General features: G+C 34.9%; 2 protein-coding genes across 5 annotated transcripts; one reads left to right on the top strand and one right to left on the bottom strand.

The window, feature by feature from the left end:
* Positions 1–3,313: 3,313 nt before the first annotated feature.
* On the bottom strand, positions 3,314–7,666 carry LOC7472696 (uncharacterized). 4 transcript variants are annotated; one of them, XM_024596152.2, is made up of 7 exons: positions 7,264–7,666; positions 7,057–7,145; positions 6,811–6,943; positions 4,636–4,734; positions 4,360–4,482; positions 3,980–4,242; positions 3,314–3,889 (listed from the first exon to the last, which is right to left on the bottom strand). In XM_024596152.2, exons 1-7 carry the CDS (start codon positions 7,403–7,405, stop codon positions 3,779–3,781), a joined length of 960 nt encoding a protein of 319 aa, XP_024451920.1. In that variant the 5' UTR covers positions 7,406–7,666; the 3' UTR covers positions 3,314–3,778. The 4 variants fall into 4 exon arrangements, with proteins under 4 accessions (XP_024451920.1, XP_052306735.1, XP_052306736.1 ...); XM_052450775.1 differs by having other exon boundaries at positions 6,811–6,949; positions 7,057–7,152; positions 7,265–7,666; XM_052450776.1 differs by having other exon boundaries at positions 7,057–7,152; positions 7,265–7,666.
* Positions 7,667–9,098: 1,432 nt separating this feature from the next.
* LOC7472695 (uncharacterized) lies at positions 9,099–12,727 on the top strand. Its single transcript, XM_024594496.2, has 7 exons — positions 9,099–9,426; positions 10,214–10,271; positions 10,544–10,624; positions 10,741–10,776; positions 10,927–11,166; positions 11,257–11,398; positions 11,868–12,727. The coding sequence occupies exons 1-7, from the start codon at positions 9,245–9,247 to the stop codon at positions 12,359–12,361; spliced, it is 1,233 nt and encodes a 410-aa protein (XP_024450264.2). The 5' UTR covers positions 9,099–9,244; the 3' UTR covers positions 12,362–12,727.
* Positions 12,728–12,844: the final 117 nt, after the last annotated feature.

The raw sequence follows: 12,844 nt of genomic DNA, 5'->3' as shown, positions 1-12,844 counted from the left end.
GCAAAGGACTCTCTTGATTGCCATCCAATGAGAGTCTTGTGGATTATGCATAAATTAACATAATTGATTTACTACATAGGAAACATCATTCTTGAAGTCGTAGGACAGACCGAGCTACCTACAGGTACCCTGCTGGATTTATATTCATTCAGTTTTGATTCGTTTCAGACCTTTGGAATTGGAGTTTCGGATTTTTGCTGGTGAACAGCATACCAAAAGGTTCTGGGTGGCTACTTGAGACCGAACCATGACATATATGTGTGTGTGTGTGATCACTCTCATTGTTTCGTTGCTGGATCCCTTCAGGCGCTGCTGGTTTCCTAGGGGATTTTGCCCAGTTGGCAATTCATTTCTTCATATTTTGCCTTGTTAACAATTTTACTTGTGTTTTACTGTTTTTTTTTTCAATTAATTTTCAAGATAATTAACAGAAGGTTCCCTCGGAGTGATCACACACGTAGCTTTTATCAAAACCAAAATATTTGGGGATCTAAATGTGGTTATCATGTGTTACCATGAACAAAGGCAACATTGATGTGTTCTTTAACGAGGGCCATACAAATGATTGTTAGGTCATACTCTTGAAAATAAAAAAGAGAAAGAAAGCTCGATCCATGTCTTGGTCCATGCCATTAATCATTCGTCTCATGATGGAGAAACTTCACAATCATTCGTTACATGATAGAGAGAGTTCATAGAAGTGCAATTTTAATTGAGCAAGGAACAGCCCCAGTGGTTCATGTGGCTCATGGGCAAAATGTTATTACTTTGGTCAGGTTAGAAACAGAAGGCCATAACATTCCTCATATGATTCATGCATATCAATATGAGAACTTGGCGCTTCTGTTTGTATAATCGAATTCGCAAATTCATATTTTGTGCTAACAATTCACACCAAGCTAGAGGGGCTAGCCATGATTAGCACATAAATATCATTCCCAAAGCCTGATGAACACGTTGTCAAGCTAGTTATTGTTGGTCTTGAATAAAAAGGAAAATATTTCTATTAGACACTCTCTCATAACGAATCAAAACTGAATGAATATAAATCCAGCAGGGTACACTTATAAATAGTTGGTTTAACTATTGGAGGGAAAGTGTCAGAGCAATCGATTCAATATTTTTTATTAAAATATTATTTTAATATATTTTTAAATAAAAAATATTTTAAAAAATAACCACAATCACACTTCTAAATAAAACTCTTCCCATAGCTTTTCTCCTTTCAAGTTTGGCTACTGAGTTGGCTTAGATTCTGGAAGTATACTAGTCAATTAATGGAAAGGATGGTGAGTGGTACAAAACATTTTAAAACCAGGATATTCTTTAGGTTTTAAACTCCATGTTTCAGAGCATGTTAAGATAACTCCATAGGTTGTGAGAGTTGAGGACTTTGAGGAGATGTAATGCTAGGATGTGTTTGATGGAGAAATGAATTTGCCTCTAGGTAGGAGTTTGAAGGATTCTCAGGAATGACAGTATCATAGTCAAGAGAGAAAGGTAAAGAATATTTTTTTTGGTAAATGTGCTCAAAGAAATACTGTCTTTTTTAATTTTTTCTGTAATTAATATAACGTGGGCTGATCCAGCTTTCGCGCTCAGCCTTACAATTTGACTCTCTTTGAGCATTGCCTCGTTGTTGTCTCACGAGAGTAGTGAGGGCTTCTAATTTTATCGAACTTCTTTCCCTAAATTACACCTTCAAAAATCACAACCGTTAAATTTATGAAACCACTTGCAATGAACGAGATTGCTTGTTTATCATGACTTGAGGATTTGCGGCCAAAGATTTTAAACCCAACCCGGTCTGAGGCCTGAGTTTCAAGTTTTGATCGGGTCACCGGATTGTTCGGGTTAATTCTTTTTTAATCAAAACAACATCATTTTAGTAAAAAAAAAAAACAAAAGTTAACGGGTTACAACCCGGCTTTTTTCTTTTTTTATTTTTTAAACTCGATCCAGTTTCAATCTCAAATCAACCAAGTCTCAGGTCGACACATTGAACCGAGTTTCAAAACTATGTCTCCGGCTAGGTGCTGTGTAATATTGGTATTAGAGATATTTCAACCTTGTAATTAAACTGATAATTACTACTTTGCCACCAAGCTATTTTTAAGCATAAATCTGTAGAAAATAACAAATTTTACAGGGAGCCGGTGAAGAAGATTGGGATGGAAATTGTTGCAATGGAAACCCAAATCCCCATTGCCACCCTTACGGAAAACTCATAAAGTATGTCTTGGTTTCTTCCACCATATCTTTTGTTAAAATCTTCCTTAACTCGCTCCAAAAAGGCAATTGGGATTTGTCTGCCAGCAGATTCAACGGCAACAACCCGGAAAAAAAAAATTTGCAGGTTAGAGACATGTATTCAAAGAAGTTAGGATGTTAATTAAGCAGAGACAAAAAAAAAAAAATAGGGTTGTTGTGAATAGTAATTCGCATAGATCAATTTGGGAGAGCAAACCTTTGGAACTCTTTCCTTAAAGAGACCTTGTAAAAGCCTTTTTTCTGACTTGGTATCAGTATTCATCAACTGTGTGATTAAGGTGGTCACTTCGACTTTCATTAAAAAAAACTACAAATAGAAACAACAATTACCATATATAAATATTTTACTTTCATTTTTATAATCTAATACTTATAAGCGCTATTTTGAATAGAATATACTTAGGGTTATATGAACCCAATAAAAATCAATTTGGTTTTTTCTTGGGTTTTGAAAAATATAATAATATTTGGGTTAAGAAGTCCAATGAGAAGGGGACAAGATCCCAACAGCTCAAGGTATAAATTGTTTCTTCTTCAACAACAAACATCACGAGAAACTAAGAAATCGAATAAAAAAACCTAGATTGATTTCGATTTAGAGTTGTCTTGAAAGAGAACATTGTATAGGAGAGAAGTAGTTTCAAATGTCAGATACAAAGCAGGTGGTCTGTTGCGTGTTGTTTTAGCAAGTTTCTCATATATTATTTTTCAAGGGTAGAAGCGTTATTCTATATAACAAAAACTATCTAATATAATTTGAAAAATAAATCTAAATATCTAAAAAAAAACCCCATTAACAAAAACTTTGAAAATAAAACATTTCTAAATAAAATAAAAATAAATACTCAATCCATTCAAATTATCAAATAATATAAATTTAATCATGACTAAGTTTTAAAAAATTTAACCCAACACTCAATCCATGTTTTTTTAAAAATTTGAACTTATTATCATCCATTTTACTCATATTATCTAACTTTGATAGGTTAACACAAATATTATAAATAAACTAGTTTTTTAAACACCCGTTTGCGAAATTCCGTAGTCCAAAGAACAAACTCTTAATTCCCATGAAGAAATTCAATAGCATGCGATGATTACAAATTTGCATACCATTTCAACAAATTAATTTTTCATCGCTTTTACAAGGAACCGAACCAATCTTCTCAGGCTAATCCATAAAGAAAGTTCTTGATGTCTAACTGTAAAAGAGGCTGCCTAGTCTGGGCACCAGATACTATATTAATATCATTAGCGCCAGGACTTCCGCACCCCGTGTTAAAAAAATGCTTCTGGCAATTAAACGAGGGATCACACTACTCGCCCGTTCTCTCTTTCCAAAAAAACCAAATGAAATGAAGTCAATATTCACCACATCTGGATGCAAGGAGTGCCTAATCGAAGGTATCAGCAGAGGCAGCTTCACATCTTCTAAAAATTGTCACAAGACGATAAAGACCGCAGCTCAAGCAATTTAACATCAAACTATTTGGGATGTTACTTTCTATCATGCACTAACAACACCAGAAACCCAGGGAACAATCAATGGCGCATTTGGGTGGGAATCTCTATATGAGTCGGAATACCTATCCTTGAAATTCAGTTTGGGCTTTTCTGCCTGCAATTTGACAAGATAAAATGTCATAATTGGATTGATTAAAGTCTTGATGAATTTTAGCTCATAATGAAACATTAAACCAATTCTTACATATTTTAGCCAACACTCTTGATTTTTATGTTGATAGATATCCGGCGAAAAGCACCCTGTCTCTGATGGGCAATAGACCCATGTGTTGCATTTCTTTTCACCAGGCTTTGCATATTTTGCCTGATCTAGGCAAGCTTGACAGCAGTCAGCTGCACTTTCCTTATGGTGGGTAAGGCCCCATCTAACAGCAGCACCATCATAATCAGTATGAAGCTCAGCATGGCATTCAGGTGGAAGTGGCCTGCCAGGTAGAACTTCTTCCTCTGTAAAAAATAAGTAATAATTAAACCAACATGTATAAATTTGTTTCATCGGTAAATGCTTAGATACTGGCAACATGAAGAATAAAATTTTACCAACAGAAACCTCAATTTAATTACCAGGCTCTTCTTCACCCTCAGGCTTATCATCGTGTTCCTGGTGAATTACTTCAGCTGGTACCCAAAGGCCAATATTTTCTGACAGCACAGCCCAATAAGACTCTAAGGCTCTTACTAGGATACCTAAGAACATTCAGGAACACGCGTGAGCAGCAGGGTATGGGAAACAAGGATTTAAAGTGCTTCCTACAGACACAAATATAATTGGTCCTTGAGGCCATTACATCAGAGATTTAAATGACACCAAACCACACCCTTCCAAGGACAGAAGCATACCAGCTTCCTCTTTCAAAATAGATGAAGTCAGCCCCTCTGTTTCACGGGCCAACAGTTTGACCTCTTGCAGTTTTTCTTTCCGCCACTTTTCAACAGCATCTGTTTACAAAAGAAGAGAAGAACAAAGATAAGTGGCAAGGTACCAGCACAGAGAAGGTCAAAAGTCATAGCTCTTATGTTACATGTCCTATATATATCCATCCACGTTGCTTGGATAGTTGGATGACCCTATTGTAGGCAAGCGAGCAATAAACTTCTGGAAATCATTGTTTAATGTTGCTAAAAATAGTGAAATGTCAGGAATGAGACTGGAAATACGATTAAAAAGAAGCACTAATCAAATCCTGATAAACCAGGACTGGGTGGTTATCAGCTAAGTAAATTATAACTGAACAGAAAAATGATGTCAGTCCAAAATCATCCTAACAGTACACTTGAACTCCATGAAACAGGAAGTCACCATTTCAAGTAGAGATGTGTTCATGAATGACAAAATTGTCAAAACATCCAAAGAATCCTTGGATAATTCTACATCGAAGAGCATGAATATGGCAGAGATTAAGAAATAGAAGAAGAAAAAATTTACAGCTTTCAGAAATAACAAATGGCTGAAGCTTTCCATGCCAAAGATACCCTCAATCAAATATTATCAGTCAACAAAATGTAAATTCCACATAGTAGCTTCTGAAAATTCTTCTTTCTTTTATCCAACTTCCAAGCTAACCATGGAGCTAATAAAATACAAAGAGATGTATAACAGACTAAGCCCACAAATATCATTCAGCACCATTACAGATTCCTTCCTTCTCTATATGGAATCATGGGGCATGATGTCCAAGGTTTCAAGAAGAACCTTATGAACAAGATTCAAAGCATAACATCAGCCTAAAGCACCAGAATTTCAATGCATTATAATTTTTTAATTGAAAAAAATTAATAGCAATCAGATGAGCTGTCTAATTTCAAAACAAGCAATACCTATTTGATTATGAAAAATTTATAGCTAACAAGTAGAATTACAACATTTTTTGACAGAGAATTTACTTTTCTAGTTTGCTATTGACAGCCAATGTGTCCCCATGTAAGAAATTAGGAACAAATTCTGTGAGCATTTGCACTGTAGTAGTTTGGGAGTGAAGTAGGAAAAAAAAGAGAGAGGATGTCGACGATAGAAAAACCAAAAAAGGCCACAGATCCTTAAATCATCAAGAGGCAGCAGAGGAATAATGCTGCAAATAGAGGTCATGATGTTTGCAGTTGTAAGACAAGAGACATGGAAAAAATATGGTAGCAACAGTTATGATGATAAATAAGAGGCCTCAGGCGGTAAAAATGTCAGTGCTGGCATGGTGCTAATGATAGATATGGTGGATTCATGGCATGGAGGTGAGCGTGGTAGAGGCATCAGGTTCTGGTCATTTTAATATTAATACAAAAAAATGGCACTTGTTTCATGAAAGCAAACAAACGTGGCTGTGACTTTACAAGAGAGACAGCATGGGAGATATAGCAGAGTTAGGGTGGATATGGGAAAAATAAAAATAAAAGTAGCATGTTATAGTTGATGGAGGGGACAGAGTTTAAAGTCGTAAACCACCATGTTTAAGCACTTCATAGAAAAAACAAAACCAGATAAATTGATACATACATACAAACATACATGTGTGTGTACAATGGCGGTAGCGAGCTCCATTGAATTCTATACCCCTTGTACAACAGTAATAGGATCTGCTTGAAATCAAAACCGAGAATGGCAACATATTAAAGAAGAAAAAATACCTTCTCTCCTTTGTTTTCCATCATTGTAATACCAATATTGGGTGGGGGCATAGGCCCGTCGTAACAAAAACTAATATTCAGTAGATTTGAGCACTCATCTTCTGTTTAGTTAAACAAGATGCAGTCAAGCAGAAGTTGTATGGAAGAGTGAGCAACAACAAAGAAACACCACTCTTGCTGTTCACTAATCCAGTGAGACAGCACAGAAAAATGTTTTCTGGTTCTCCGCATTATACCAAATTAGTTGTGGTTTGATGAATAATACACGTCAAATGCGCTGAGCCTTCAAGACTCGAACAAAGCAAGTGTTCAAACCTATCCTAATTGCATGAATCAATTTGAAATAGTATAGGCAGCTGCAAAACAAAACGACATGGGATTGAAAGATGAACGTACTTCTCTGCTCACTGATATTCGCATTCGCATTTAAGCTTCTCAATCTCTCCAGAATCTCATCAGTTATTTTATTCTTAACCTCTTTTGGCAATTCAATCACCGTTTCTTCTCTGTTAAACTCTTCCTTAAGTTCCTTCACCTTTCCAAAAACAGAAAACACTGAATTAAACCACCAACATCCAATGAAGGAATCCAGAGCTCATATTAATCACACAATAACTGAAAAACCTAAAAGGAAATGCTTACAATTTTAACAAGCTCTAAAGGTTCTTTCGCTCTTCGAATCCGAATTGATTCCTCCATTTTCCTAATCTGATCTGGTGTGTACTTTACAACTACAACATAATAATAATAATAATAATAATAATAATAAAGAAAAAGGAAAGCTCGAAAATCAAATAAACCGCTACAATAAAAAAAAAAAGGACCTAAAAAACTTGGAGAGTTAGTTACCTCTGTTAAAATCATTATTGGAGTAGAGATAAAGGGAAGCATATAGAGAGCGAAGAACATAAAGAGCAATAAAAATGTTAATAGAGCAAACAAAGAGAGTGGTTCTCTTGTACGAACATCCCCATTTCACTCCTCTCGCCATTTCCTCCTCCTCCTCCTCATCCCGCCATAATATCCAATTATTCCTCTTTCTTTTATTAGATCAACCGATAGATCGCTCTGCAACCAAGTCGTGTTTTTTTTATAAAAAAAAAATGCAGTAATGAGTTATTTTTGTGCTCTTTTTTTTTTAATAAAAAATAAAGACCGTTTTGGAGGGCGCCGATGAGTGGTGTGGATCGGGGTTTGATTGCAAGAAATTAATACAAGTGACTATTGTTTTCTTTCTTTTGATTTTAATGACTGGTTAAGAGTTAGCTTTATAAATGAACTTTGTTTTGCTGACTCTGGAGCCTGGGCTAACGTGCGCCCTTGTGGTTAGGTTAGCGGCTAAAAGATAGGAGGATGCATTTGTGTTGATCAATGCGTGCTGTCGCTGTTTAAAATTTAAATATTCTTATCATATGATTGATTGATGGATGGATTTATGAATTTGGTGTATTTCGAGGGATAGCAATTGGTATTATATAACAACTAAATATTTACATATAATTACAAATACTTACATTTCTAATTTTAAAAATAATATTGTCACCATAAGTACTTCGTTTCTTGAAAGCAGTTTGAAAACAATTGTCTGAACAGCTAAATAATAGCTTGGAAGGATATTGTTAGAGCACTTGTTCTAATTTACAAAAGAAAAGAAAAGAAAACTTTATTATTTTTTATTTATGAAATAAAAAGTCATGTATTAATTGTTTTTATTATCCATTAGACAACATCCTAAAATAACACCCAAAACACAATTAAGCATAGATGTATTAAAAATTTTAGCTCTTGTTCATATAAATAGTGATGTTGTTATTTAATTATTAAAACTATGATATTATATTAAATAAAATATTTTCAATGGTTTTATTTTACTATGTTGAAATACAATTCACAAAGGATCAATTATAGATTTAGTATGAATCTAGTTAATTGATGATATATACGACTCGAATTCAAGCATAGAGAGAGGAAAGTGAACTTCTTAACTATTGTGCCAAGAGATTGTAGGCATTTTCTTTCTGCACTGATCTTGCTATGTACCATTATCGATAGCAGATGTTCTTGAAGGACAAAAAGGAAAAGTACAAAAAATAAGAAGAAAATATCAACATGAACGTTGTCTGTCTCCAGATTTCACATTTCAAGCATTAAACAAATAAATCAAACCTCTTGTTTAAAATTCTTCAATATCTTATTTTTCACTAATTTTAAAAATAAAAAAAATACTAATATAAACTTTTTTTATATAAAAAAAACCATTTCACATAAATATTATTTATTTTGATGATCTAAATTGATATTAATGATGTATATTTTTTTTTACCGCTGAAATCTAATAATTTTTTTTCTCTTTCAACTAGAAATTAAAAATTAACCAAATAAATTTTTATAACAAAATTAAATTAAAAAATATTAAGATACTGAAATTATATATAATTTTTGTAATTCTTAAAGTTTAAAAATAAAAAATTTATGACATGTTATTTATATTTGGTTTTCTTTTCATTTTAATTTTTTTTTTAATTTTATATTTTTCTAAAAAATCAAAATCATCTTATTTTTAACTAGAACTAAATCATTAAAAAAATAAAATTTAAAAATCAAAATATAAAATTTTACGCACTCTATAATAATATATTATAGAATGAACGGTAAATTAATGTAAAACACACGTTTTGTATAGTAATACTTGATGATTACATTTGCTTTTATTTCTTTAGATTGGATCTTAGTTATCTTTAATTTTTTGGTGCCCCATAAGTTAATCAGCAAGGCACGCTAATCATCGAAGTCCATTGATAGAGAACTGAAAGCTGTTTTCGAAGGGGACATGAAGGAAATGTTGGGATTTGGAGGTAGATATTATTGGGGGAGAAGGGAAATGGAAAGAGAAGGGATAGTGGTGGTTTTTGCTTGGATGTCTAGTCAAGAAAGACATGTGAAAAGCTATGTTGACCTTTATGGGTCTCTTGGTTGGAATTCCCTTGTCTGTCACTCTCAATTTCTCAATATGTAAGTTCGGTTTTTTCCTCTGAATTGGCTGTTTTTCGGTTGTTTAGTGATATTGGTTTCTGGGTTTGACCGGGTTTATAAGAATTCGATGTTTTGTTTTTGTTGAATTTTGGTTTCTGGGTTTGACTGGGTTGGTGCTCATATGTTTTTGGATGATGCTGAACTGTAGTTTTTGTTGAATTTTGTTACTTTATATAGTGAAGCATAAGGTTAAAATGGAACCTTAGCTAGATAGGTGGAGCTGGATCTTCTGGTTCCCTTTAATGGTCCTAATATTTCTGATAACGGATGATAGCTTTATCTGAAAGTGCTAAATGGGATCTGGTAGTTGAGACAAATCAAGATATAAGCCTGTTTGTTTTACATGCTAGGATTGAATATGTTCTTTTTCATAAGAATTGAATTCAGTGTGTATTGAACATGAGAAGATGATGGGAGTAATTTAGAAGTGCAGGCTTAGGCAACCAGGCTAAAAGAATTTTCTTATTGTGCTGATCACTCTATGGTATTATCTACTCTTGCTTTAACAGGGAATCATGTACATTTCTTGCATTTACTTGCTAGTTTCATGACTCTGACATTAGTGACTATGTTTTATTAGTGGGTTTGACTTCTGCATGCTCTCTTTAAAGTTGTGTTTTCCTATATGAATGACATGTAACATCTGAGATAATATTCCATGATCAAAAAAATGTTTACGGCAGTAAAGCTTTGTATTCATTCCTACACGTGCACAATCAGTTATAATTTTAAACCTGGGGTGTAATGTCTATGATAATCTGTTCAGGTTCTTTCCTGAGAAGGCTGAAACTTTAGCATTTGACATCCTCAATGAACTTCTTGAGGTCAGTGCTATTCTACGTCAAATCCTCTGATGCATTCAATTCATTTTGCTGGTTATATTCTATGTGGCTACATTCTGGTGCCACTTCACCTGCCTCAACAGTTTTAAACGAGATCTAGTGTTTCCTTTGTACTTCACAAATCTGCTTTGCTTGAAACATGACACTCTCCCTGAGGAATAAGCCGCTGATTTTGTACTGCTCTAACTTGAAATCTGTCGAGTTTAACTGTTGGTTATCTTGTAATTTGCTTGCATCATTTTTAAATATTGCAGGAGCTAAAGATAAGGCCATACCCTATAGTCTTTGTGCCCTTTTCTGATGGTCCCAAAGCTTGCTTGTACAAGGTTCTCCAGGTAACTACCTCATGTGCCCCTGGGTAATTATCAATGATGGATTTTAACCCCTCTTTGAGTAAGAAGCAACCCCAGTTTCTTTGGATGAGTGAACACATTGTATTTTCCCATTGCAGATCATTGAGGGAAAGTGTGAAGTGCAACTGAATCCGGTATGTCAGTCTTTAGCATGAGTTTGACTTCCTCTTTGTATATGTGGTGAAAGCCATATGTTCTTATATTTTCCATTACTCAGTTTATGCATTTGACGCCCATTTCTGTTTCTGTTTTGTTTAATTCCTTTTTTTCCCGTCTATCTATAGGATGACTGTCAGCTGGTCAGAGACTGTATTTCAGGCCATATATATGATTCTAGTCCAGTGGATTTTACGAGTGATCTGGGGAGACGATTTGTTGTTCACCCATCTGTTCTTAAAATGTCTCGTCCGCCAAGAATACTATCCTGGATGGCAAATGGAATTAGTAGCAGTCTTGATGCTCTCTTCCTGAACAGATTTGAATCACAGCGTGCTGAGTATTGGCAGACTCTGTACTCCTCTGTTGTAAGTACAAAATAGCGTATTTCTATAAATTATGTTGCGCTGCTGCTTCTTTTTTTGGCATCTATTTAATTTAGTGTCACTTTATTGCAGAGCATGGGAGGGCCATATCTAATTTTGTGCTCAGAGAATGATGATCTTGCTCCGTATCAAGTCATTTGCAATTTTGCTCAAAGACTAAAAGAACTGGGTGGTGATGTAAAGCTTGTGAAAATGAATGGCTCACCTCATGTAGGTCTGTTTCTAACTACAGTTAAATGTTCAACCAAGACATACTACAAGCCATGTTGTTTGCAAAAACCTATTTTGGTGGGTTGCTTTGAATATCACTTGTATAATAAAACCAAATGGAGTTGTTTGATTTTTTTTATTTCTGGTTTGAGGTACCCATGCATTAGGATGCAAAATTTAGTTCAAGCTTTTGTAGCTTGGTGCTTTGAGTGATGCCACCGGTATCTTTTTCACTTGTGGTTTAATTCTTGAAAATCCCTTCGATTCCCATTACAGTCAATGTTGTGATGGCCATGCTCCTTTTTCTACTACACAATCAACATATTATTTTGAGACAGCAAATGGATATTCTTTAATTGCAACAAGTGCTGTCTTTTCACATAATTGCCTTTTTAGAGTTCTTAGATTGTCTCTATGCTTCTCCTCTCCTTTGTACTAACATATTCAAGTTCTCTCTGTATGAATTGTTGTAGGTCATTATCGACTTTATCCTGTTGACTACAAGGCTTCTGTCACTGAGCTCCTCTGTAAGGCAGCTGCAATTTTTTCCCAGAGAATTCAACGACTTGAAGGAGAAAAGATGGGTTTCGAAGGGACACATGATCAGATCTCTGAGCCAATTAGTGACCTGAGGAAAGCAACTGTTAATCCACAACATAGTTTTCGTGGAGTTACTTTTGCACCAAGTGATCATTTCTTTATGCCAAGCTCAGTTGAGTATTACGAGGGTAGAGATGTTGAGTCCTTGCAAGATGAACACAAGGAAAGTTTGGTTCAGTTGCGAAGCCCTCCAACTATCAATCCACATGGAGTTCTTAGTCAAATCCTTTTCGATGTGTGTGTTCCCAAGAATGTTGAAGGTTGGGATTTAAGGTCATCAGCTTCCTTGAACAGACACCCACTTAATCCCTCGCGAAGGCATGCTCCATTTAATCCAATGAAATGTATACGCCGTTCAAGACTGTAACAGTAGTTATCACTGACATCCTAGAGGCAAGATCGTTCGTGTGAGTATGCGAGATTCAAATTTGGTGTGAAGCCTTGGCTTTGAGGTTTCCAAAGAGGCAACACTTCCTTCATCCTAAGAGAATAAACGCGAGAGCCAAGGGGTGTAAGCTTGGAAGTATAGCATCTGTATAATTTCCCTGTCACCTGACTAAGTGTACAGTAATTTCGAAAAGAATGAAGAAGAGATTGAATTTGCTGAAGTAATTCTCATTGATACTGAACCATGTACTTATACAGGGAGTCCGCAATTGATTCCTACAAGTCAGGAATCAGTTGCTGCATTGTAGCTTATTAAAGTTAATAAATACAGATCTGCTATTCTATATATGTCTGCTATTCTATACATTGAAGGTTTGATTTCCTAACAAATTTTACTTGCAACACTTCAATTTAATACGAAGTTCGTTAGTTACAGCTCGGTCCACCTACTCATGCCACATAG

This window comes from Populus trichocarpa, chromosome 2 (assembly GCF_000002775.5).
Source record: "Populus trichocarpa isolate Nisqually-1 chromosome 2, P.trichocarpa_v4.1, whole genome shotgun sequence".
NCBI lineage: Eukaryota > Viridiplantae > Streptophyta > Magnoliopsida > Malpighiales > Salicaceae > Populus > Populus trichocarpa.
Note: the sequence above shows the minus strand (reverse complement) of the source record. Positions and strands in the feature narration are given on the sequence as shown.

What these genes read in the sequence shown, in the direction of transcription:
- LOC7472696 (XM_052450775.1), bottom strand. Translation starts at nt 7,405, where the DNA reads ATGGCGAGAGGAGTGAAATGGGGATGTTCGTACAAGAGAACCACTCTC. An exon ending in CTTTAGAGCTTGTTAAAATT is followed by an intron (nt 6,950 to 7,056) that starts GTAAGCATTTCC and finishes GTTTTTGGAAAG; the next exon opens with GTGAAGGAACTTAAGGAAGA. An exon ending in GAATATCAGTGAGCAGAGAA is followed by an intron (nt 4,735 to 6,810) that starts GTACGTTCATCT and finishes TTTTGTAAACAG; the next exon opens with ATGCTGTTGAAAAGTGGCGG.
- LOC7472695 (XM_024594496.2), top strand. Translation starts at nt 9,245, where the DNA reads ATGAAGGAAATGTTGGGATTTGGAGGTAGATATTATTGGGGGAGAAGG. An exon ending in CACTCTCAATTTCTCAATAT is followed by an intron (nt 9,427 to 10,213) that starts GTAAGTTCGGTT and finishes TAATCTGTTCAG; the next exon opens with GTTCTTTCCTGAGAAGGCTG. An exon ending in AGACTCTGTACTCCTCTGTT is followed by an intron (nt 11,167 to 11,256) that starts GTAAGTACAAAA and finishes ACTTTATTGCAG; the next exon opens with AGCATGGGAGGGCCATATCT.